Source organism: Poecilia latipinna, unplaced genomic scaffold (genome assembly GCF_001443285.1).
Source record: "Poecilia latipinna isolate Pla-1442-1.1 unplaced genomic scaffold, P_latipinna-1.0 Scaffold14, whole genome shotgun sequence".
NCBI classification, from domain to species: Eukaryota; Metazoa; Chordata; class Actinopteri; order Cyprinodontiformes; family Poeciliidae; genus Poecilia; species Poecilia latipinna.
The window spans coordinates 33,845-60,451 of record NW_015112630.1 but is presented as its reverse complement, the minus strand read 5'-3'; the positions used below and the strand labels follow the sequence as shown (position 1 = coordinate 60,451).

At 39.4% G+C, this 26,607-nt stretch overlaps 3 protein-coding genes and 1 long non-coding RNA gene across 6 annotated transcripts in view; 1 reads left to right on the top strand and 3 right to left on the bottom strand.

Moving 5' to 3' along the window:
* LOC106946926 (P2Y purinoceptor 3) lies at positions 1-7,083 on the bottom strand. The gene is made up of 2 exons (XM_015031624.1): positions 6,584-7,083; positions 1-2,701 (listed from the first exon to the last, which is right to left on the bottom strand). Exon 2 carries the CDS (start codon positions 2,593-2,595, stop codon positions 1,174-1,176), a length of 1,422 nt encoding a protein of 473 aa, XP_014887110.1. The 5' UTR covers positions 2,596-2,701; positions 6,584-7,083; the 3' UTR covers positions 1-1,173.
* LOC106946951 (uncharacterized) lies at positions 3,544-19,794 on the top strand. The gene is made up of 3 exons (XR_001424883.1): positions 3,544-3,562; positions 5,188-5,191; positions 19,435-19,794. It is a non-coding gene; the product is annotated as an uncharacterized LOC106946951 (long non-coding RNA).
* On the bottom strand, positions 9,406-15,515 carry LOC106946935 (schwannomin-interacting protein 1). Of its 3 annotated transcripts, none has more exons than XM_015031643.1 (7): positions 15,061-15,515; positions 14,359-14,604; positions 12,576-12,700; positions 11,490-11,604; positions 11,274-11,399; positions 10,117-10,234; positions 9,406-10,042 (listed from the first exon to the last, which is right to left on the bottom strand). In XM_015031643.1, exons 2-7 carry the CDS (start codon positions 14,602-14,604, stop codon positions 9,942-9,944), a joined length of 831 nt encoding a protein of 276 aa, XP_014887129.1. In that variant the 5' UTR covers positions 15,061-15,515; the 3' UTR covers positions 9,406-9,941. The 3 variants fall into 3 exon arrangements, with proteins under 3 accessions (XP_014887129.1, XP_014887120.1, XP_014887138.1); XM_015031634.1 differs by having other exon boundaries at positions 15,142-15,515; XM_015031652.1 differs by lacking the exons at positions 14,359-14,604; positions 15,061-15,515 and adding an exon at positions 13,440-14,340.
* ache (acetylcholinesterase (Yt blood group)) overlaps positions 19,687-26,607 on the bottom strand; it is a 21,285-nt gene continuing 14,364 nt past the window's right edge. The window contains exons 3-9 of the mRNA XM_015031615.1: positions 25,318-25,541; positions 24,963-25,223; positions 24,016-24,238; positions 21,962-22,192; positions 21,690-21,882; positions 21,035-21,204; positions 19,687-20,306 (exon numbers count right to left, since the gene is read on the bottom strand). Coding sequence (XP_014887101.1) covers positions 20,185-20,306; positions 21,035-21,204; positions 21,690-21,882; positions 21,962-22,192; positions 24,016-24,238; positions 24,963-25,223; positions 25,318-25,541 — 1,424 coding nt within the window. The 3' untranslated portion in view covers positions 19,687-20,184. The remainder of the gene's footprint in view (positions 20,307-21,034; positions 21,205-21,689; positions 21,883-21,961; positions 22,193-24,015; positions 24,239-24,962; positions 25,224-25,317; positions 25,542-26,607) is intronic.

Here is a 26,607-nt window from a genome sequence, read left to right as displayed (position 1 = left end):
AAGTCAGACGTCATTTTTTGGATTTAAAAAGACAAGATTAAAAATCAAAATGGAGAAATGGAGCTAAAGACCACAGAGTGAGAAAAACACATCATGGATCCTGAACTGCAACAACTTAAGAAGGTCTGTCAATAAAAAACCCCCACTGCCACCGCAAGACTTTGTCTTTTCAATAAATGTGAAACATTAAGTTTTTCACCAAAAGGATGACACAGAAGACATTTTCAATAGATTAGGTTCTATCCAGATCTCTATAAAGAAGAAAAAGAAGAAGAAGACAGAAACAATCAGCCGGTTGATTCACGCTAAATGACCAACAGGAAAATATATTTTCTGTAATCCCAGCAAAACCTTAGATGTTCAGGGCTGAAGACATTATTGTTTACAATTGTTTTTCCATGAAAGCCAGAGTTTGCTTTATTGCTGCTGTCTTGTCTCAGATTTTTATTTGCTTAATTTTAGTTTAACTTTTAACTTGTGATACTTCCTCTGTCTTTCTAAGTGTCAGGCTTATTTTTCTCTCTCAATTTCTGTTCCGTTGTTCTTGCTGTGCAGCACTTTGAATTTCCCACTACGCAAATAAACGTGCCTTGCCTGGTGTGTTTGCTCATCTCCTGTGCATGAATGGGAAGATAGGCAAATAAAGTCATATTCTTCTACAGTCTTATCTGCATCTAAAAGGGTGGTAGGGATTTTTTGGAGCTGTTATGTTCCATGAATAACTAAAAATGTATCTTTTTTTTAATGAATAAATCTCCAGATGATCTCTTGATGAAATAATTTTTTAAAATCCTCCATCTCAGGTAGAGGTTCCCAAACTGTGGGGCGCGCCCCCTAGGTGAAAAAGTCAAAGGATTAATAAAGGTGAGACCAAGACAACGTTAGATTTCTGTGATGCTTGAACTCCTTCACTTTAATATTCCTGCTCTCTTTAAATGTTCACACACAAACTGCAGCTTCCATAATAGCATACATATCATACAAATGTAAATAACTACAAAGTTGAGCTACGTGATTATAAATAGCATGTTTGAAATGTATTATTTGTGTAATTTATACCATCATCACTGTCATTTAGCAATAGACTACAATCAGTATTTGTATTTGTACAAGCTATTTGTGTTAATAGCTTTGCACTATTTCATTCAATCAACCTATCTACTTATCTATCTTTCAGTGTTTTTTTATCATACTTTTTTGTGTATGACAGGGGTGAAATTCTTTCTCTTCCTCGTTGTTAATCTGGTCTCCCATAGTTTCCTTCACTGGACCGTCTCCTTTTCCCATCATTCTCAGCGGCAGCAGCGGTCCAGCCTGCTGTGGGCTCTTAGTTCTCCCTGCTGGACAGCAGTGAGCTCCCACCTTGTCTTTGGTCAGAAAATATAGAAGAGCATTTAGCCATGCATTGAAGGACGCTAGCGGCCGCGTCACCTTATAGCACATCGATACTGTCGTCATGGTTTCACAGGGAACTTTCCCAGTGACTTTCAGCAGCAGAAAGATGGTTCTGGTCACATGGAAGGGGAAAAAACACAAAGCAAAGAGCAAGGTGATGGTGATGATGGTCCTGATGGATTTACGTCTGCGGCTCGCATATGGGGAACGAGCTCCAAGGAAAACAGAAATCTCCTCATCCTTTTCTATCCCCCTGAACAAGCCGTTGCTTCCTCTTTCACCCGCTGCAGAGCCACTTCTGCCTCTTCTCTCCACAACCTTGCTGTCAGTATTTCTGGGTCTTTTGTGGGATGAGGGTTGGGAATGCAGGGTCTTAAATATGGTGAGGACTACACGAGAGTAACACCAAGCAATTATGGAAAAGGGTAAAAAAAAGCCAATTAAATGTAGCATAATCCCATAGGGTATGTACTCAAGGAATTCTTTGTCTATGGCATCGTCCCAACAATTCTGGTATTCCTCATGGGGCAATCCCAGGCTATTATAGCTGATGTTGCCCTTTAATGATGGCATGTTGTGACTCTCGTTGTAAATAGTTTTGCTTGCATTGGTCCACTTTCCTGCCATTCTGGTCACATAGCCTGTCTGGGCAAACCGGAAAATAGGGCAAGTCAAAGCGAACACTACTATCCACACCAACACACAAGTGTTCTTGACAGCTTTCTTGGTCTCCAAGGTGATCACTTTTATCGGGTGGCAGATACCCAGGTATCTGTGAACAGAAATGCAGGTGAGGAAGAAGATGGAGCAATAGAGGTTGAAGTAGAAGAGGAAGCGGACCAGACGGCACATGAAGTCCCCAAACACCCAGCAGTCACGCATTATGTAACTAGCCACAAGAAATGGCAAAGACAGTCCATACATGAAGTCTGTGGAGGCCAGGTTGACCATATATATGAGGGAAGCATTCCAGCGCTTGGCTTGATGGAAGGAACGGTAGAGGATGATAGAATTCAAAGTAATGCTAAATATGAAGGTAAAAGAGTAACAAATGGGGAGGAAGATGTACTTATAAGATTCATTTATACTGCAGGATGAAGCTGGAGGAGTCATGGAGGAAGTGGAAGGAGACAAGGAACTAAGGACATCCTGGAGCATAGTGGAACTGATATCTGGAAACTCTTCAGCTCTGGATGACATGGGAGGGATGAAGCCGTGTTAGCTTATCTTCAGGAATCCATCAGGAGAATTGTTTGTAGCTTTCACATCTGCGCGCCATCTTGGATGTCGGCGAAATGTTGTTGACCTAGAAACAAAGATGGAGAATCGTCACCTTTGGTCAGTGTTAGTGCGTCACAGGTGGCTGATGAGCACTGTATGTTGTGCTTCTTTCCTCAACTGATGTGACAGAACTTTCCATGTCAGCAGCAGACCCAGTCAACAAAAACACATGACCTGAAATGCTACTTCCACTTTTTTTGTTTTTCAACTAAAAATAGAGCATCGTCGTAAGGTATCACTGGGCATTGTGCCAAGGTTGGGTTACTGCTATAACTGAAACAGACACGTGTCATTCACCAACAAATGTTTGTATATTATTTTTGCATTTATTATTCATTGTGTCTGACCCCAGCCTTGAGAAAACCTTTAGCAAGACAGCAGTAAGTAGAACAGCATAACATTTAAACACAGTCAGCCGTGGCACAGTGGTGTCTGTAAGACTACAGAGCACAATGGACACCTGTGTTGTGCGTTCTAGCATATATTTTTCAACATTAATCAATGAGACCAAAAAGTAAAAAGAATCAACCTCAGTAAAAACAAGATTCGGGACTTTGCTGTATATTAAAGGAATGGGACTTATCAGTTAGGGTATTATATATGTATATACATTAAAAACCAAAAAGAGTCAAAGAAAAGCTTTCTGACATTGAAATGCTTGAATGGAACCATGAAAACTATAGGATAGAACAGGCGCCTAGGATGGTATTATTCTTATGTGAAAGTAAATGCATTTATTTTTTGGACTTTGACAACATTACTCTAAACTAGTGGTGTCCAAGTCCAGTCCTTGAGGTCAGCCGTCAGTCTGCCACTCAGCCGATGATCAGCCGGTCACTTGATTCAGGTGTGATGGAGAAGAGATGAATCTAAAAGTTGGTGGATGGTAGCTGATGGCACCCCTGCTCTAAAAGATGAATGTATTTTAATTTTTTTCACTTGAAGTATTCTGTACATCATCACTGAGTGTTTCTCATATTTAAACATCTTTGTTTGGAATGTAATTTAGGATGTTCTTCATGTGAAATGTAGCATAGTTCCAGACATCCATTACCACAGGATATACCTGCTGATATCCTTATATTTGTTTTGTTGTTTGATGTAAAACAAAGTAAAAGCTTTTATGAGTTCTGCTCCCATTAAGATATCATTCATGTTGGACTACAGTACTGCATGCATTAACCCTTTGACTCCAAATAAGGCTCTATTGTGTGAACAATTGGCAAAGGAGAGTCTTAGTATTTGTCCTCTTACAGATTTCCACTATTTTTTACTTTTTTCTTACAGTTAAATGTTTTCTTAATTACCAAATAATTTTTTATGTGAGCCACACATAACCTGAGTAAATACACAGATCAGATTTCCCATGATCATTTATTAATTTATGGGTGAAAATATTCCACACCAACATGGTCATGTTAAAAGTGATTATCCCCTTTGTCAAATCATGAACAACCAAGTCAATTCAACTCAAATTGAATTGGCTTGAGGTCAATTCCCAACAATCATACTTACATTGCAATTGACCCTAGTTATCAAACAGTACAGTAAGCTCAATTAATCATTCAAAGTAACTTATAAAGAAACCCAGTAAACTGAGTCATTTTTTGTTCAGTTTCACTCGCCACACATCCTCCACATGACTCCAAGACCTGGAGAATCAAATCGTTTATCAAGGAGAAACTATCGACATGAAATCAGCAAAAATATCTAAAGCAGCAAAACATCTAAAACAACAATCTAACAAATTAAGAACAGATTAGTCTTTCAGTCTGGAAAGAGTTTCAAACTATTTCTTCGGACTCCAGTGAACCACACAGTGACACATTATCCTCTTAATGGAAAAACAAGGAATATCAATTACTATTCATAGGTGGATCCAACCTAAGAAAATTAGTGTAAAAGCACATCAAAGATTTATCCAAATGGTCCAACCCATAGCGGCATATAAAAAGCAGCATGTCTTACTAGCCTCAGTTAAGGTCAGAGGTCATGACAGAACAATAAGAAGCAAACTGGAAAGAAATTGCACCAACAGGAGAGTTCAAAGATCAGAAATATTACTGAGCAAAAAGAGAACAAACACACTAACACCTGTCTGACTTTGACCAAAACATTTTGACTTTGATTTCAGAGACTTTTGTGAAAGTATATAATTCTAGAAAGTGGAATTTTCTAGGCAGTATGTCTTCTGTTAAACATGATGCAAAACAGACATAATAAAAAAATAAATATAAAAGTTTATGCATCACTTAACTCAGTGATGGAAATGTGACGGCCTGGTCACTCCTGAAGGTGGAGTTTCAGAAAGAGCAGGAGTTTTTAAGGAGAAAGGCCCAATTTCAAGGTGTTAAATTACAAAAGTAAAAAAATGTTAAACTCATATTTGACGCATATGGCATTTTTATAACAGCTGAAGGTAACATAGTTACTTGGTTGTGCTATAAAATGAGCCTGGAAAACACATAATAATGTCCCTTTAATGGTAACGCTTAAAACCTCAGCCTGTAGATGGGTCACACGTCTATGCCAGTGTTATTTTAAAACTTTTCCTGTGTTATTTTGTGGACCAGAAGCTGAGAGGCTGTATGCACCTTTCTAGAATACTTTTGTCTGAATTTATGTGTACAATGAAGGGTAAATTGAATCCAACACAGCTTAAAGATTGTGAGTAACGGACTGAACGGAGGACACTTTGACTTCTTTATGAGCCGGTGGTTTCCAACACCCTCCCTGCTCTCCATCGTTGGCGTGGGTCTTTGCTCAGTTTGTTTGACCTCCTGTCGCATGCTGCTGATTCAGAGTGAATGTTTGCCTTCCTGTGCACAAGGGTATGTTGCTGATTCAGTCCCTTCTACCTCATTAATTCAGCAATAAGTAACCATACGTGACCATGGTCTCGCCATGCATCCTCCGTACACAGGTCATTTTGTCCCCCATGGGATTCATTTCTGTCATAATTAAAGTTAAATGTCATGTCAAGTCACGTGCTGAGATATTTTACAAGTCAGAGAATTTCAACAGAACAGGATTCAGTCAACCAGGGTTTTTGCTCTCAATATATATAACCTATGGCGACAAAAATAAAAACTGTAGGTGTTAGTGGGCCATCTACATATGTATATATATGTATGAGTATTTCTATATGTGATGTAGAACACAATACTAATATGTACAGTACCCGTAGGACAACATGAATAGAAAATAAAGTTCATTCCAAACTACAACATTTTCCATTGGGTGTGTTGATGAGTTTGTCCAGCAAAGAACAGGACAAGTTCAGTCTTCAATGTTTCAGTGAGTTCTTTCCGCCCTCACGCAGATCTATTTTTGTTAAGTTGTTTTAGTGCATAATGTATAATAAGTGAGGAAGGATAATGTATAATAAGCTGCAGAGCCTGTTGACCTGGCAACATGGCCGCAGAGCTCCAGGTCATCCTGAACATCCTTGAACCGGGAAAAACCCGTCTGTGAAGGTCAGCTTGTGTCTAATGATGGTCTGAAGTTACATCACAACTTCATTTTATAGGACTTGGTAACCCCAGCGACCACACACACCCTGTAGCTTTGTGTAACTCTAAAACAGTCACATGTTTTTAAATAACAAAATAATAAAAGCAAAATACAAACAGTAACAGTGCTCACAAAATGTTGGGGATAAACATCTTGGAATATCTTGGATTTGATATTCACTGACCAACTACTGGGAGCCAGGCATTTATAAATGAACACAAACTCATGGGTACCTGAATTGTTTTATTTTTTATTTTTACTGAAAAATAACTTTCACTGCTTCAGTTAATGCTGTGATAAACAAATAAACACCGACATCCCTACATGTCACTCAGCGTTCAGCCAACGAAGCTCCATCAAACTCTGAACAAGTCGATCTCTACAATCTGCCTACCTGATGTCAGAGGAGGATGTTGACCCTACAGCTCCAGGTCCATCTGTTGCTTATCAGCTGATATATTTATATATATAAAAGAAGAAACAATTCCAAATTCTTAAGAGTTCAACACAGAATGCCAAGCAGAACAAAAGTGAACTTCCTCCAGGCAGAACGGCTCCCGGTCGCCGGCAAACAGCAGCAGGAATCAGCAGACGTTCACACAGTTGGACCACTTCAGCTTTCGCCTCAATTTGCTGCTTCTCAGTCAGTGGTTTCCATGGTGACCCAGTCCCTCCCTCTGTGCTTCAGTGCGCGTCATCCAGTTCTTCTTCCACACTTCACCTTTAAGAGACCATGTTGTCTTTACCTGCTCCAGTTCAGCTCGTTATGATGAATGGACTGCAATATGACTTTTCTAGAAGAAGTAGTTTACTAATTATGTTCAAGAAAAACACAGAGACTATCTCTAAATACACTGTAGTTCCAGAAAAAAGGTACACAATGCCCCTCAAGCAAAACAGATTATTTTAAAGCTACAAATATATTTTCCATCCCTGGTAAGAAAGATAAAATAGAATAAAACCAACCATTAGCACAAACCTTCAAATTAAAACAAACTAGAAAGGACTTAAGAAGAAATTCTGACAAGCCATCGTTGCTCAGTCTGTAGTCGTCTGGGAATTGGAAGGTTGTGGGTTTGAGGTCAACAGGCCCCTGAGCAGGGCAGCTGGCCCCACGCTGCCCAGCGACGTGTGTGTGAACATGAGCGGACAGCGTAACATGGTCAGCTATAGAAACTCATTTCTCCAGCTGATAGATCAAATTCTCACAAATTTGATTTGTTATGAATTTGCTAAATTAAATAAACCAAAAAAGGCTCATGGTTATGTTTATTCTTTAATGTTATGTTTTTTATACATATATAAAAAATGGGGTAACACTTTATTTGAAGGGGGTTGAATAAGACTGACATAACACTGTCATAAACATGACATAACACCTGTCATGAACATGAATAAGCCTTCATGAATATTTATGACTGTTGTCATAAAGCGTCATTCGGTAAATTATGACACTTTTAATACAAAGTTGACATTATTCAAAATGTCTTTGTTATGACAACTTGACATTAACCAAGAAATCATTACTGACATAAATTTGTTCTAAAAGAATTACTGATTGCACTTTAAAAATTAGGTAACTTTATGTTATTAAAGGTAAAGTTTAAACAGTAATGATTTATTGGTTAATGTCAAGTTGTCATAACAAAGACATTTTGAATAATGTCAACTTTGTATTAAAAGTGTCATAATTTACCGAAAGATGCTTTATGACAACAGTCATAAATATTCATGAAGGCTTATTCATGTTCATGACAGGAGTTATGTCATGTTTATGACAGTGTCATGTCATGTTTATAACAGTGTCATGACAGTCTTATTCAACCCCCTTCAAATAAAGTGTTACCAAAAATGGTCAGTGTAGAGAATATATGACAGACCGTACATGAGATCTTTAAAAAGTTCAAAGTTGTTTAACAGGTTCATGATAAAATTACACAACTGGTGAAAGTTTAGTGAGACAAAAAAAACAAAACAAAAAAACAACAACAAAATAAACAGAATTTCCTGTATGTAAACTTCTGACTGACTCAACATATTTGAGACTACCACTGCAGCCTGTGGCCCGATCATCCCGATCATCGAACCGACGACCTCCGGGTCTGTGACCAAGCTGCTCCAACACGCCTGTTCAGCTTTGAATTTCCAAAAACTGAAAGGCTAAAAAGTCCCTTATGAAAGATACTGATTCCCCAGTATGTTTTTCACTTCAAGCTCATTTAGGATTTTAGTGACAACTAAATGAACGAAATGTCCTAAAACAAATACCACATTATCACTTTCACATCATTTATTTAACAATAAGAAACAGGAGTTTAGGTGGTCGATGTTCCACAGTTTAGTGTTAGTTCTTTCATTGCTGTCCCAATAAGAAAACTTATGTTTAATTAAAAACAATATATAGAACTAATGTAGGCCCACGTGAGCTGGTTCTTGTTCCAGAACAACTTTTTATGTGGATACTGGTGTTAAAAAAAAACACTACAGCAAATTTTAAGTATGAATATCTGATTGTCATTGTTCTCGTAAACATTTTAATTCTAAGTTGATAGAAGCCGTGACCTCTGACCCGCTCTGGGTCAGTTAGAGCGGAGCGCCGAGGCAGCAGAGAAACTGGCTTCTCTTGTTGAAAGGACTGAATGAAATGAATCAAACCATCAAACCTAATGATCTTTCCTCACATCCTCAGCAAACATGAACTGTTCTTATTTGCAGGTGTAGATCTAGACCATGTAGAACACAGCAGTCCTCAGTGGTTGAGGAGAAAGCAGGTGGACTTCTGTTTCCTGAACACACAACGTCACATCGAAAAAACCTCTTCAGTTCTGAAGACGTTTAGAAGACTCTTACCTCCAACGAGGCCCGTCACGATAACTGACAATTTATTGTTCCAGAACTTATTGCAATAAAATGATAATATTGTTGTTTTGAGTTAGTTTCAAGTAATATAACAGCAACAATAAGAAAACATTCTCATGGATCAATAAGCTTTAAATTCTAAACACTGGAACTGGAAGACATTTGAAATATTCAAAATAAATAAAACAACGGAAACAACAAATAAAAAAGGATTATAAAGTCTGTGTAAACAAAATTGTTTTAAAAAAAAGGGATAATTGAGAAAGAAAACACCAGAATGAAGACTTTTATCATTCAGTTTTTGGTAAAAAGAGAAAGAAAACAAAAAAACAATAAATCAAGCAGATGAAAAGTTTTGAGTTTCTTTTCATTTATCATGCGATTAATTGATTTATTGTTTATTGTGACAGGCCTGCTTCAACCATGTTCAGAACCGAAGAAGCAGCGAGGATGAGACGCCAAACGTCATTAGGAAACAAGAGAAGAAGTCCAGCTGCCTCTGACTGAAGCTCCTGGACGTTCTTAGATTCTGAGCTGTGTGACCTTGAAACATTTCAAAAAGCCACGTCCACAGCTGGGTCGCCTGAGGAGCCAGTTAGTGAGAGAAACCAGCACCACGCAAGCTGGGATTAATCTCTCCCATGTGTTCATGCAGTGAAGGAACTCACAGGTGAAGTGGTGATGACTCTCAGCAGCCAGACCATCAAACCCGACTGGATTTGACTGGAGCAAGTGTTTCTTCTATCCCCAGTGCAAACTTTGTTAGTTTGTATTCAGAGTACCGACAGGAACACTGTGGTGGTGAATGTCTGAGTCTACCTGAGCTGTGTGCTCGCTCTCTGTTGAAATGGTTTCTGTGCAAAAATCAGATGTGAAGCTGGAAACAGGACGCATCACAGCGCGGTCAGATCCTGCACCTCCAGCAGCATGGCGTCCTGCTCCGTCCTCAGCTGGTCCCGGATGTGGAGGCGACTCACCAGCTCAGAGCTCAGGTCTGTTTGAAAAGAGGAAACCGAATGAAGCTGGACGCGGCGTGGAGCCGTGCTGGGTGTTCAGACACCGACTCACCTTGTATGTCCTGTCTGAGAGACGCACAGAGCGCCTTCAGCTGCTCCACACTGAGCCGCTCCACATCGCTGAGCTCCAGGTGGGTCCGCTGGGCCGCTGCTTCTCTACGACCGGCTGTCTGAGAACACGAGAAAACTCAACATTTTAACATTTACCTGACACACACATGCTCATACACACACACACACACCAAAGTCTGACTGAAAGCCAAACACAGATAAAAAAACAAGGGTTACCTCTGCGTCAGGTAGAGTCTGTATGTTCAGGAATGTCACTGTGTTAACATTTCAAACTCAATTTCAATGAGAAAAATACACAATACTTGCTGCCGTGGCAACATTTTTTGAAAGAACAAGAAAGATAATATTTTATGCTTTTTAGTTAATAGCATAAAATAAGATCAATGACAATATGACAATATGCTAACTTCTATAACTAAGGCAGAAACCGATAAGTAGTTGAGAATTCAGCTCCATTTTTGAAATGTGTCATTTAAAAATGTCAAACTTAATAATGGAAAACAGGAACTGGGACTTTAAAACTCCAGCTCTACAGTCTGTCCACTGAGGGAACAGACTTTAAAATACTGTTAGTTTATAAATCCCTGAAGGGATTAGCACCACAATGCATTAAAGATCTGCTGTTGTTATATCAGCCTTCCAGACCACTCAGGTCTCCTGGTTCTGGATCTGGTCTTGTGCTGCATCCAGAACCAGAACCAAACATGGAGAAGCAGCATTCAGCTTCTATGCACCACAAATCTGGAACAAACTTCCAGAAAACTGAAAAATGGCCGAAACACTGAGTTCCGTTAAATGTCTACTAAAAACCCACCTGTTTAGAGTTTATTCTGAAACATAATCAATGAAACATTTAACAATGGCACTTGACTAAATTGCTGACTGTGTTTCTATGACTTTGTATGTCTGTGTCTTTATGATGTAAAGCACTTTGATCTGCCTTGTTGCTGAAATGTGTTATACAAATAAAATTTGATTTGATAAACACTTGAAGAAAAGAGTTCATGTTAAATAATGTTGATATCTATATTCTTGCCCATTGGTGCAGGGCAGCATGCAGCTCTGTGACATCCATGCGACACACAGCAGCTTTTCTACATCACTGTACTCTACGCAGCAGCACACCGGTCCTGCTACCTTTTTTCTCTGGTCGGTTCTCAGCCGGTCTCGAAGGTTCCTCAGGGTGTTCCTGAAGCCTCTGGACTTCGGCTCTTCAGACATGGAAGGATTCTGGGAGTTCTTCTGAGCCGGTGCTGTCCTCTTCTGTTGTTGGTGAGGGACAACAAGCAGAAGCACTGAGAGGAAATAAATAGGCCCTGTTTGATATTGATGGATCAGGCTGCAGGCTGTTACCAAGGAGCTGCTGCTCTTCTTGCTGCACACATCTTTCTCCTGCTCTTCATCCTCTTCCTCCTCACTTTCACTGTTGTTGATGAAGCAGAGCTGGAGATTCATCTGTGTGTGCAGGCTGGAGCAGAAAATAGACCCAATTCTTTAACAAAAATAGTGAAAGTAGATCTTTTTCTGGGTAAGAACTCTACAGAACACTGCATATGGATTCAACTGTAGAATTACACAGGCTTTAAGAAAAGAAAAATCCCTTTTTATGTATGAAAGTGAAATGATATCACAAGGGAGACAGTAGACTGCCATGTTTATGTTGACTGCCTTGCTATATAACATCAGCTAAAAAAGTTTATAGTGAACAGAATGGAAAACATTACACATGAAGAAAGTAGTGAAACAACAATCTCCTTTACTTCTGCTCAAACTTCACATTTCTGCTTAAGTTTGTGTTTGATGATCTTTTGGGATTAGACTGCGCTGCCGTTTTGGTCAGTTAATCCTTTTCCACCTGGAAATGCAACTTCACTGCTCATTACCGCCCCCAAGTGGTCTAAAAATATTAACCAAAACACTCATTCAAAATGTGAATGGGTCAGTTTGTGTCAACTTTAACACAAATGAGCCTTTTTGAATAAAAATGTATTTTGCTAGTATATACATTTTTGTGACAACCCTAACTTGTAATGAATAACCAGATCATTTCGAAAAGTAAAAGCAGAACTTAATGCTGATCTGATGAATTAGTAAACCTGAAAAGGGGCTAAATAGTTTTTTTAAATAAATATATAAAACATATAACTGAAACCCTTTTGAAAAACATATAACTTAACTGGACTCAACTGGAAAGGTGACAACTTTCTAACAATTAAATAATTATAAATGGAGTCAGTAAACAGCAGGTAAAGAACAGAGAAGAAATAGAGTCCAGAGTCAAATCTACTGGAGCAAAGCTAGTCCATAGTCAAGATCTTTTACCTCAAATCATTACAGAATTATTATTATCGATCTGAAAATGTAATGTGTCACACCTGAATGCAGTGTATGTGTATGTGTGTGCGTGTGTGTGTGTGTGTGTGTCTGAGGCGAGCGCACCGTGACGTCAGAGCCAGAACGTGGCTGTTGCAGGCGTCGCTGCCGTCGTCCCAGCTGCTGGCGGTTCTGCCGCGGTCCTCGATGCGGCCCCTGGGGGCCCCGCCTCGCTCCAGAGAGGCTCCGGCCTGGAAACAGAAGCAGGCGTTCGTCACGCTCTTTTCTAAAGGTCCCTTTTGATATTTTTAAAGTTGATAACTGGAAAATAGAAACCGGTTTAGCACCAAGAATCCTTATTTTCTGAACCTGAAACAGGGATTCCTTCTATAGGTTTTTCTTCCATGAACCAATCGACCTTCATTGTTTCATAAGCTGAATGCATCATCAAAATTATTGGTTTATTTGAAATTTTACGAGGAATGAAAAGGCCTCAACTTAAACAGTTTTTTTCTCTTAGATTGTACCTCCATTAAATATTGATTAAACTATTCTGAACTAACATGACAGATGAATCAGTTCTGCCTCAGTCAGAGCTAATATGGCTCCATTAAACTGAAATACACAGTTCTCTGTTTGAACTCCAGAAATAGAGCATTTATCTGAACTGTGTCACTGTGTGTTTTCAACAACATATTTATGCTACAGATTTTTTTTTTTAATGAACCTGACAGCATCTGGCCCGCTCATCTCTGACCCAGACGGATGGAATGACAAAACCTCACACAGCAGGTACGTTTAATATCATTATTGAATATATTGACATTTATATTTACTCATGTTCTCATGGAACCAACAGTGGAGAAAACTGTGAAGATATTTCCAACAATAAAAAGTTTCAGGGGGTTTCCAAACATCGTTAACTGAACTCACTGCTGGTATGATGCATCAAAACTCTTCAGATAACAATAAACCGTATAAATAACTCACCATGTGGGAGTCACAGGCCATCACTGTCTGACTGCGACAGGAAGAGGAAGAAGCTAAGATTTAAATCTGGATGAGACACAGAGTTCGTCTGTCATGGTTTTAGGAACAAGTCGGCTGCCGAGGTTAACGCTGCGTGAAACATGGCTCTGTCTCTTTAAACTCACAGCTGTGCAGGATCATCATGTCCACCTGGGATTTATGAACGGCTCTTCTTCGCTGTTTATGACGAAAAATGTTTTAGGAAGGAGGATTCGGGATTAGAGGATACGTCTTTAAACAGCATTCTGACACTTCACTGTTAAATATTTGCAGCTTTCTGTCGTCATGGAAGATGCCGAATTTCAAACACGTACATAAATATAATATTCCAGTCTCTTAACACTTCTGCATGGTGCAGCTTTATAAACAGAAGGCAAACTTTTCAGAGTCGTCTGACGCACACAGCTTACAAATATGACTTAGAGTTTCACGTAAATTATCTTTTACTGAAATCAGAAGTTGGAAAATAAGGATTGTTGGTGCTAAAATAAAATGTTATGTTCCACAATTAGAAGCCCTTTTAGCCCAGAAAGCAACATAACATCTAAATCAGCAACATCTTCCTGAAACACAGCGACCTTTGACCTCAGAATGTGGTGAAAGGTGATGAGCCTGACTGCTTCAGATTTAATGTGAATAGATCCTGAACAAGAACAGTGTAGCACACTGGTGGCTACCTTTCATCAAAAATGAAGGTACACATCTTCAGAGATGCGACCTCTGACCTTTTGGCACCAAGTTGAGTTGTGTGAAAGCCTCTAATGCAGAAGGTCAACAAGTTTGGTTCACTCTGAGCTACAGTTTAGAATTCAAGCCTGGTGTTGATCTGAAGGGCTGAAAAACGACGGCAGAAACCCGTGGTTAGGAAAGACGTCCTGACCTTCGCTTTTTTCTCCTCCTCCTGCTTCTCAAGCTCAGCGATGCACAGGCTCAGAGCCTCCCAGTGCATGATGGGATTGCCCAGTTCGTCCTTCTCGTGGCCCTCTTGCCAAACCATCACCGCCCTCTCAGAGTTTCCATCCTCCACTTCGTTGCAGGTTTCATCATCGCTTCTTGCATCGTCCTCTGCTTCGTTGCTTTCCTTCTCCTCTTGCTGCTCCCACTGCTTTTCTTTTTCTCCTTCCATCTTTAAACAGGGAAAATAGTTTGATACAAGTCAACATGATTTGGAGAGAAAAACACACTAGAAACATTGAAGCAGTGTCAAATGTTAGAAACCGACGATGTTGTCAGATACTGTGTACATGTAGGTCTTCATACATAACAGTATAACTGTTGCATTGCGTTACAGGAGAACCACGTTATCATTTAAAAAAATTATTTATTTTTCTGAAATCCTCTTTATTCAGCCATGTGCTACTATTAGAATCATTATGAATACTGTATTATACAACATTTAATTTATTAAAACCATAAAATAACATTTAAAAAAAAATATCCCAAACATGAAATTTACATTTTTGTTGTTAGTTCTTTAAAAAAATGTCAAACACGTTTTTATATTTGACTTCTGGAGAGACGCGCTACAATATGTTCCATGAAAACATTCGTTGTTTGTTGAAACGTGAATAAAACTTTTTACCTGGTTTTAGACAGAACTGTAAGACAAGCAGACAGTTAGAAACCGAGGAGACTCTAGTAGACTCGTTTTCAACAAGCTAACCTGAAGCTGCGCTGTGAGCCTCACAGGAACCTTTACGTCCTCCAGAGGGACAAAAAACAACCGAGGAAGTTTTCGAAGTTAGCTCATCTTGTTCCGCGGCTCCTCCCGGGCCATTTTACCTCGTCTTCAACTTTTCTCAGACGCCTCACTTCGTCTGTCCTATTTGGAGCAAAACCAGAGGGAGCTTTGTTCAGAAGACACCCTCAGCTCTCATGTGTCTTTTGTTTTTTTCTGTCTTTCAGGGAGTCTCTATTCTGCTGATTGTTCCCTGAAGAAAAAGAGAAAAGAAAAAAAAAATCGGGAGAAAGTTCGAGGAATCTTAAAGAAACACATTAGCGACAGCAAAAGTGGAGAAGAAGGAAAGGAACTTCCTGTTGCTGCCTTCAAAATAATTGCCGTTACATCTTGGCAAAGTCACACATTTACACACCCAGATAGATAGATAGATAGATAGATAGATAGATAGATAGATAGATAGATAGATAGATAGATAGATAGATAGATAGATAGATAGATAGATCATAATGTCTTGGTATGATGGTTTTGTAGATGATGCAAAGTGTTTTTGTAACAATTACTGCTCAGAACTGACACAAAACTATACAAAAATACTTTATTTTCATCCGACCATGCCACACTCCCACAAGCACTTAGGGGATTTTTCAGTAATGCTTAATTTAACAGGAAATACCCTGACATTTTTCCAAAATACATTGTTTTTCTTATGATAAAGTTGTTACATGTTAATTGTTTAATAATTGTGACAAGACTAAACACTATTCTAGGCACTGATGTTATCAAGGCATATTCTGAAATATTCTTTGATAAACCAGTTTAATAAAGTAACTATGTTTTGGTCTTTATGTAACCTGGCTGAGTAAAAAAGAAGAAAAAAATAGTAACTCAACTTCTGTTTGCTTCTGAGAGCTGAGTCAGTAAGAATGATATGAGAAGTTGTGCCTGACTGGACCAATTAATGTAGCTATAATGTAATTGTGTGATTTTTATTCACTTAAATCTCTCAGAGATATGGTTTTCAATGGCTTACGGATTCCAGTGAGGAACTACTAAACATCTAATCGTCTTTAGACGTTTAACAGCCACAAAATTCATACAATTTTAGGCTCCTTAACAAAGATAATCCACTGTTCAAACAGGAGACTGATGAAAAGACATTTTAATGAAAATCATAATTTTAAATTTATATTAAAAACCATGAGTCATGCATGTGGTGTGACAGTAAGATAACTTATTTATGCTTTTTGATAAATTTATTTGATGGCAACAGATACACAGTAAGAGAGAAACTAAGTGAGACAGATTCCTGTATCATGATGCTTTTAGCATGAGCTGATTTGCAGCTCTTGTCCCTAAAGGAGCTTTTATAAACAGTATGCTTAAGATAAAACAGAATAATGAAGCAACAATACAAGAATGGGCAGATATTTATATATGTCTCTATAAATTTACTACAGCAAAATAATAGAAAACATTGGAGTAACAGGACAAAACCCAGTTAAGTTTGCTTGCTGCTGTGGTCTCTTTGTTCAACGTTTTTCCATTTAATTTTGAATGAATACGTGTGGGACCTTTCATGGGTCCCATTGATTTGATTCTGGCGACCTCTTGTGGCTGAAATGCATACAGAGGAAGTCATCAGCTCCTCCCTGCTGTTGTCTGATATCTGAGGTTGAAGAGTTGCATCGCCACCAAACAATATCATGTCTTTTTCTATGACAGAGTGAACCATGAGCACCTACCTGAATTGTTCCCTTTAGTCAATAGAATGAAGCAAAATGCAGGGTTCAACATGCATTACTGTCTGTTATATGAGGCTATTGTAATAAGTCAAAAACCTATATCAAATACAACTTTTATGGTTCTGATGTGCTGAAGCAAGAGTCCTAATTAGAATTAAAAAGAGAAATTTTACTTCTCCAATTTAAACTCATCTTTATTGGTTTCTTGTTAAAATCAAGATCAAATATAAAATTATTCCCAAGCAAGAAAGTCTGAATGATTGGGACCAAACAGATCAGGATCTTCAACCGCTTGATAAACCTTATCAGAGAAGTGCTTTATTAAGTCACTTTCTGACTTTGGTTTTTACTATATGAACTATGTAATGAAGTTAAGATCTTGGTATTACTCAAAAGCTGTTCGATTCCCTCCCAGTTTCCCACTTAACATGTTTTAAATGCCGTTTACGGACCGGACGGATTTCAGTTTGGTACACAGAGCACAGGAAAGCCCTGCTACACCTGCTGTGACTCAGTGAACGGGTTAAATAGACAGATGCTGCAGAGTCTTTATTTTTGTTGCAATAGGTTAGCATTGATGATACACAGCAATGTACTATGAAGCCAATGAAAGCCTTCAGCACTACAGTATTAGTGATTGGAAAAAAACAACCATTAGGCAGAACATTGATACAAACAGAATAAACAAAAGGGAAAAAAAGTTTATGGCACTTATGTTATACTCACAATAATATTGCTTTTAAAAACACAACATTTTTAATTCTTGATACAGTTCGTTAGTTTTACTGCATTTAAATATCAAATATATTCCTTTAATGATCTATGTTATTGCCAACATCAAACATAGCTATCAATATATGTTAAAATGACTTAGCTGTATAATAGTTTTGTGTACAGTACAAATTCTACAGCAAATAACAGTCGGAGTTTGGCAGGATAATCTGGGGATAACAGACTTCAGGACATGCACAACAGTTGTATTGAAGGACAGTGGAAGAGGTACATAGGCAGCGTTTTCCATTAAATAAGAGTGGAGGACTTTGTCTCTCATACAGCCTCTGACATGCAGTCCTTACTTGTAGTAGATACAAGGTACAATCTTATTTTTTTTTTTTTAGATGTACTTCTTTTTCAAGCTGAGCCACAAAAAGGAGCTTCACATGCCAACAAAGGTGCTTGTGAGTCAGAAGTCAATTAGGACAGTGAGATTTAACGTCTCTCTCTCACACACACACACACACACACACACACACATGCACACGCACAACTGTTTGTTTTACCACTTGTGTAAAATAAACCTTTACATAACTCTATACCCTAATTAAATCTTCTTAACCCTCAAAAGCTGACTGTTCACTCACACACATCGTATGCACTCAAGTGAAGGTTAATGAAATGCTAATGAAAAGGGGGAAAAAAATAAATGAAATGAATTTTCTATTTCTTTTTAATTTAAACAGGCGGAGTGAAGACCAGAACATGTCACTCTGAGGACCTGGGCTGATCCAAAAAAAGAAAAAGTTTTATTTTGAATGTAAACAACATGATCTGTCAAATACATAAAATTACAGATTTGTTTTACTTTACTAAAATCACTCTCAGTCAGTACAGAGATAGAGGTTTGTAAAGGACACCATTAGCTGTTTGAATGACAGTCTTTGACAAAAATAATCTTTTAAAAAATATTGATCTAATGTTTTGGACTAAATCACAAAGGTCTTAAATTAGATTAACTAAAAATATGCTGCGTTTGTGAGAATCATTGGAAGTAAATATTATGAAGCCATAATGTTTTAGATGAGATCAGTGACAGTAGAACTGAGATTGTGCCCACAACACAACTTTATTTTGCTCTAACACCAGATTTTTTAGAACATATAAAAACTTGAAGTCATTCTTTGGGACAGACATCAGTGTTATGACGGGCTGCTTTGGCCACTAGGGGCTCCAAAGACTATTATATGCCAAGTACAGGCAAAGACAAAGAACTAGGAGAAATCTGGCTCTACAAAGCAAACAGACGGACTGTTGGCAATGAAGAACTAAAATGATTAGAGAGCTCTGGAAATGGTGGGTGCAACAAATACTGGATGTAATTTCCAGTTCAGTCACATTTTTAGTGCCAGAGGGAAAAAAAAAAGAAAAATAAAAGATTATGCAACGCTTGCTTTTCTTCTGTCCCCCACATCTCCACCTCTCTTTCCTTCCCCCTCTTTTCCGTCCTTGCCTCCTCTCTCTTCCATTTTGCATCAATTCATCGAATCATGCTGGCTGGCAGGCCAGAGGCTGAGCTAGCACTCTGTCACATTATCTTTCTGCTGAGTGAATTACTCTGCCTCCATTAGACTAACAAGAAAGGAGGATGACACAGGGAGATGGCAATGTGGGTGGTGATAAAAACTGTGAGGAGGACAAGGAAGGAAGGAAGGATGGATCAGAGATTCAGCTCAGAGAGACGGTAGAGAGGATGCAGCTAAGAGATGGGAGAGTAGACAAAGGTTTCTGTGGAACAAGTGAACAGCAAAAGGAAGAGGCTAGAGAGGAAGACAACAGGTCAAAATGAGTTAGGGATGAACAACAAAGTGGACAGAAGAAGACGAGGAGGAGAGTGCAGATGGAGAAAACAAACTAAACCTGACAGGTAAAGAAATATTGAGACGTGTTGAGTAATGCTGCGTATGACTTTAAAACCCAGGTTGCTATGACTACGCAAAGAAATCACAAATAATGAGCATAGCAGTGTTAAAAGCACTAAAAATAAAATGTAGGACACTGAGACTGCAACAAAAGTAAAGCACGTTTGTAACTGCTCAAACAGACGACATACAGGGATGCAGGGAAGGAAACGTCATGAAGCAAATGTTCATTCTGATGAAATACTGTGAAGAGGAGGGAAAAAAGATAACCTCCCCGCCCCCATGGACTGGTGTCACACTCCGATCAGGATCCGAGTTAAACTCAGAGCTTTCAAGCAATTCAAACACACATACAGACACACACATGTGCGTGCACACACACACACACACACACACACACACACACACACACACACGGTAACATCTTGTCTTCATGATTAGTTTCCTCCAGTGTCTTCCCTTTATAGACACAGAAACCCACATTCAGTGACACACGTCAATAAATAGTTTAAATAATATAAATAATATAAATAAGAATAAAAAGAGTGAGCTTGTGTGTTGAGAAACCAAACAGGAACAAAGTCAGTGAGACAAAATTAAACAAGTCGTCTATCTTTCTCCGTCTCCACAGCGTGACGGTGAGGCTCTCAGAGGTCGGTGCAGCGCTCCTGCTTGCTGTAGTGATCAAACTGACTCTTCCAGTGCATCATGTAGGAGGACCAACGGTGAAACTCCACCTTCCACTGACGCTCTGCCTCGTCGATGTTGCCTGAGGATATGACAACACAAGAAGAGTAGGAAGCAGGTGAGGATCAGAGCGCCACAATAAAATGCTGTTGAAATGCTGAGACTAATCACATCCAGCAGGTCCAAAGGTCAGCATTTTAAGACTGTTGTGAATGACATCAGACACCTTCATTGTTATTATTTGTACTTCACATTTTAATGTAAGATAACATGAAATGAGTTGTGACATTAGTTGAATTGCTGTTAATCCCACTGGAAGAAATATAGTCAATCACTTCTATCAAAGGCTCGACACCAGGGAGGCAACGTTGCTCCCTCTCCGTTCATTTTCTATGGAAGTTGCACGATGAGGCAACAACCACTTGCCCTCCTCCGGCCAGGACCCGGGGGAAGTTTGATGCTGTGAATTTTCCAGGATCGAGTTCGATGCGAAGCAAGAAAGCTGAAAAATGTTCAACTTTTGTCGCTGGTGTTGTGATCGTTTCTCGTGTGTCAGGTTCACTCAGAAAAAATGTTCGCCTTTCGCTGTTGTTGGTCACTTTGCGTGTGTCAATCCTGTTAGTTATTTTCTACATCAACAACTTCAACATCAAAGACTGTTGGAGACTTATCATTGATGTCACATCCCCAATAAAAGTCTTTAATGCTCCAATTAACGCCCATCTTCAAATGTGCAGTTTTTCTTTCTTAAAATAAAGGTTGTCTCAATAAATCCTTATGTATAACAGTAACACGTGTAGCACAGTTTACCTGTGATGTTCAGAAGGCGTGGCAGAAAGCGGTTCCAGAAAGCACACATCTGGTTGCGTAAACCTTTGTGGATTTTAAGAGGGTCGGTGTTGAGTGTGACATGTTTCTGCTCATTCGCCGTAAACAAAGGCCAGCGTTTCCTAGTGTCCAGCAGCCCGTCGTTAGGATTCCTAACACATAGCAAAATGAAGCAGACAAAGACAGCAAGAAAAAAAAAAAACATTAATCACATTGGACAGAACAGGACATATCACAAGTATAACATTCCCAGTGTTGGAAGGCTTCCATTACATTACATGCTTAAAGACGAGTAGCCCAGAGAGTTAAAATGTTACTTCGCTGTAACTCCTCTGAAGGCAGGAATCAACTACCTTTGATTAGATTGTACTTTGAGGTAATTCTGTTTTGGTTTTAAATGTTAGGGAACACAACCGTTCAGTTCTCTTTCTAAACACTAAATGAGGACTGCCAAATGCTCCACAGAGGTTTGCTGCGCAGTAAGTTGATAACATTACCTGTAGTGTCGTGCTAGCTTAAGGCTACTTTCAAACAAAGGGACCTAATGAATGTAAACTGATTTGCCTTCTTTGGCCCGCTCTACTTTCACTGGTGTCCATCACAGCAGGCTAATCATATTCAGCCTCTGATGTCTTACCCTGTCCGTGCAAAGTTTGCCCAGTATTTCATTATGCGCCGACTCAGATTCTTCTCTTCGGTGGTGTAATTGAGTCTCTTCTCCAGTGGCAACCCAAAGACAAACTCGATTTCATAGCCATGGATGACTCCCATCCACTCCGGCCAGGCTAAATTAGAAGCCCGGTGGTCAAACAGGTAGAGGTACACGCCGCCTTTGGAATGCATGGGAAGAAAAGTTTATAATGAGGACATGAAGCAGATAAAGCACAGAGCCACTAACATGCGACTTACCTTGTGAGTTTCCTCCACTGTTCATCATGCCCAGGTTTGCCTTTAGAGTGTGGTGCTGTGCATATGAACGAGCAAAATGTGCCAGTGGGCAAATTACATTGTGATCTCCAACAATGTCATCCATGGCGTCGCGGTTTTTCACTCCGTTATTCTCATCCATCCAGTCAGTGTATTGCAGCACCACTGCCTCCAAGCCGATATCGTTTGCGTGCGGTACGCTCAGTCGTACACCTGGCAAAATAAAATGAAATAAATAAAAAATAATCCCAGATATATTAAAAAAAAAAAACATTGGCATTGTCTTTAAATTTTCTGTTTCCCCTGAACCAGTCCTTTACTTTTGTTAATAAACTTGCATACTGTATATTGGATTGTGTTTGTTAGATACATGTGCAGTACCTTGATGTTCAAGACGACCAGTGTTGAACTTCTTCCTTCATCTGTTGTTATTTTATGATTAAGCCTCATCAGAAAAGTACTTCCAGATAATAACTGAGAAATAGAACTGTTTGGCTTTAATTTCCTGATAATCAGGCAGTGCCCTGACCAAATTAATCTAAATTAATAGTTTTGCTAAGAGTTGCCCTCAGCAATTATTTATAGTTGCTAGAGATGTGCCGATCAGGTTTTTTCCTGCCGATCCCGATACCGATCACCCATGAGGCCCCGGTAGCCAGTGGTAGCTGGTAGCCAAACCATGTATTGTTGCACGACAGTATTTTAAACTCAATTCCAGTCAGAGTTTCACTCAGAGATAGTTTTCACTACTGCTTGAGGTTTACAGTGGTATTTTTATACTCAGATAACAAACAAATAAAAAAATAACGATAAAGTATTAAAATGAAAGACAAGATGATTCTTCACCAGGAAACCAATATAGCTTTTGTCTGCTTGTAGGTCCTGAGGATGTCTGGTTCTCCTCATCTGCCCTCTGCAGTGTATGTACTCAGCACTCACACAGAAGGATTTTCCATATTCACATACCAGTTGGATTACCAAGCTGCTACTACCCTCTATCCGACTCAAGAAGGGTAAAGATTTTGTCCACTATTTCACAAATAGGATGAAATCCAGGCTGCTTCTCCAGAATCTGGTTCATCCCAGAAATAAAACAACAGACATAGAGGAATCTTGTCAGGCCTCTACCCCTGCAGAAGGACCAGGAAGACCAGCAAATAAAAATGAAAATGCTGAGAAGGATGTACATTGATAGGAAGGAAAATCCCCAGAAGATCTACAGAAAGATCAAGACAACTTTTTTTTACAAGTTTGGTTTGTTATACAACGAGCAAACATATTCAAAAACATTGAATTTAGATGCAGTAATGATTGAAGATATTTCTATAGTTTAATCCAGGAAGGATTACGTGAGAAGCTGGAAAAAAAATGGATGAGGACACATTATCACTTGGATCATTGACTGACTGCTGGACTGCAGGTTGCAGAGCTGCATGTCAAATCTGCTGATATGTAATATTGGAGCTCCCCAGGGACCTGTGCTGTCTGCCTTCCTATTCACCACCCACACCGCTGACTGTTTCAAACTGTTCCATCTGCAAACGTCCTCAGATGACATGGCTATAGTGTATTGTGTGTAGGAGCAATGAGAGGTAGACTACAGGATTTTAGTGGATGATTTTGTGACATGGTCCAAAGAGAACCAACTCCAGTTAAATGTAGACAAGACCAAGGAAACAGTGGTCAGTTTCAGTAAGAAAACATCTTTGTTCCCAAACACAAACGACTTTTCATTTTGAAGTTGTTCTACTTTAATTGGTGGTTTTGTATTGAACTGAATTTCTACTCATCTATTCTTCTATCCCTTTAGTTCAGGGGTGTCCAAAGTCGGTCCTCAAGGGTCGGCATCCTGCATGTTTTACTCTCTCCCTGGTTTAACACACCTGCATCAAATGATGGCTCATTAGAAGGCCTAAGGAGAACATTGACTTGCTGAAGAGGTTGCAACTACCACCAGGGAAAGAACTAAAACATGCAGGATGCCGGCCCTCGAGGACCGACTTTGGACACTCCTGCTTTAATTGATTCATTCTTACCTTCCAGGAAGTCTTCTTTGGAAATTAGACTCTCGTTGTCCTTGCTGAATCCTGGCGCTCCATACAGCAGAAAGTAAGAGCCCTCGTCTTGGTTGACACCAAGAAGAATCTGAGTGTCTTTAAAATTGCCTGAGTTAATCATTGCTTCTGGAGTATCAGGCAGAAAATCACCATCCACAACTGGTACAAAGGAAAACCGGAACAGAGCTGACCATGGCAGAACCTGAACACAAACACAGAAAAATAAATCCACACGGACAAATGAAAGTCTCAGGGATTCAGTAAGACAAAGCTAGCTGTGTGGCAGAAAAATGTGTGCAGTACTTATGCTAGAGTCAGACATTAAGAATGGTCAATTTCAGTTTTACACCACTTAGCCCTGACTCAAACCGAAAACATTAATTGAGCAAATAACAGAAAACATAGGAAATGGTTGCATGAACTCTGCTTTTGTAGCTTATTTACTTTCTGTGTAGCTCTAATAAACTTATTTAATAAGTCATTCTGAATGAAAGTTATTACTTAATCTCTGTGGCCTTATAACACATTCACCGGTGTGCAGTAGGTCATTTATAAGTGCTTAAAAATATATTTTAGGTTTTCAGAAATTTCTTGAGAGAGAATATGGAGGAGATTTCGATTTTCCTTTTTCATTAGACATGGCTTTCCATTTTATAGCATTACAATCTCAAGAGTTTCCTGTAATGGGTAACAATCATCTCTAAATAAAAGAAAATGTGGATAGTTTATAATATTTGCAACTCAGTTTTCTGACAGTGTTAGATTACGTCAAGTATTGCCAGTCAAAAAGGTGCACTCATTAGTGATTATATATGTGATATATTATCTTTACAACCTCACAGTGGAGTGTGTTCAATAAATTAAACTTCAAAAAGGCTTTGTGGAAACACAGTGAAAAATGCAAGCTCAAATTAAATCTGCATTACCAGCCATTCTTGGTCAATAAGCTCCTGTGGAGTTTTGTTGCGCAGACAGTCCACCAGCTCAGTGTCGTTGCCTCCATTACAGTTAACAAGCTTTGCCAGAAGCGTAGCACGTCTTCTGGCCTCAGCAGGGCTGACAGAGGCCCACGGACAGTTGGGGACCCCGCTCTGAAGGATGGCCCTTGTGAAAAAAGGTCTGCTGTCTGGAGACAACAGGTGGAACCCGACTGAAGCACCCCCAGCACTCTCACCGAAGATGGTCACCTGTTTTACACAAATGGACACCCAAGAGATCAGGAAAATTATGAAACCATGTTTAATACCAATATAGAGGATGGACAATAACTGACAAAAACACCTGTTTGGGGTTTCCACCGAAGGAATGGATATTTTCTTGCACCCACTTCAATGCCAACCTCTGGTCCAGCAGGCCGACATTTCCAGGAGCCTCTGAAGAGCCATGAAGAGCGAGGAAACCAAAGGCTCCAATACGGTAATTCATGGAGACCACAATGACTGTCTCAGTGTGAGCAAGGTAACGGCCATCATACACATCCAGCGAAGAAGAGCCACTGTAGAAACCTAAAAAGCCATTATCATTACAAGACAGAGTTAGCCTGATTGTTTAAATAGATTGTTTTTAATAAAAGTTGCAAAATCATATATATTATTTTGTACACCTTAGGAGGCCGTGTATGTCCAATTTCAATGTCCCTAAAGTAAAGTAAAAAATACTTTATTAATTCAAAAGACAAACTAAAGGTTGTTGTAAATTATTTCAAAATGAAATGGTTGTTGGTAGGAAGGATCTTCTGTAGCTGTCTGTAATACAGTGGTTTGAAACAGCCTCTGACTGAAGACTCCCTGTTGTTGAATGACAGCCTTATGAAGAGGATGGAACAATGTCTATCAGCTTATGCAGAATCCTTCAACACATCATCAATTCAAGAGGTTCTAAAGCAGTCTCCAGAACAGAACCAGCCTTCTTTATCAGGTTGTGGAGCTTTTTTCCAACTTAGTGGTTCCGATTCTGGAATGCTAAAACAAACGGCCACAGAAGAAATTGTATTTTTTACAGTCGACTGGATGACTGAGACGTCCTCTAGAAGTGAACCTGCTCTTTGCCTTCTGGTAGACGAGTAACAATAATGTTGAGGCTTTCATTCAGAGACTGATAGACAGCTAGAGACACTTCTTGTTGAAGATATTTGATCTCATCGGGAATCATTAGCTGTTAGCCAGCCAGGTTACATAACTTTCTTCAGCTGGATAAAACATTTTTCTCTCCTGTTCCATGAATTAAACAGGGTTCATTTTTTTACACTTTCATTTACAGAGATATGATAAGGGAGACTAGACATCAACATCCATCCATCCGTCCATCATGTTTTGCTCATCCAGGGTCGGATAGCAGGAGGAAGCAGCCTAAGCAGGGAGTTCCCAGACTTCCCTCTCCCCAGTCACTTGTTCCAGCTCCTCCATGGGAATCCTAAGGCGTTCCCTGGCCAGTAGAGACATCGTCCCTCCAGTGTGTCCTGGGCCCCCCTCTGGGTCTCTTCCAGGTGGGACATGCCTCAACACCTCACCAAGGAGGCGTCCAGGAAGCATGCCCAAACCACCTCAAATCACCATTTTAAGCATTTCTTAC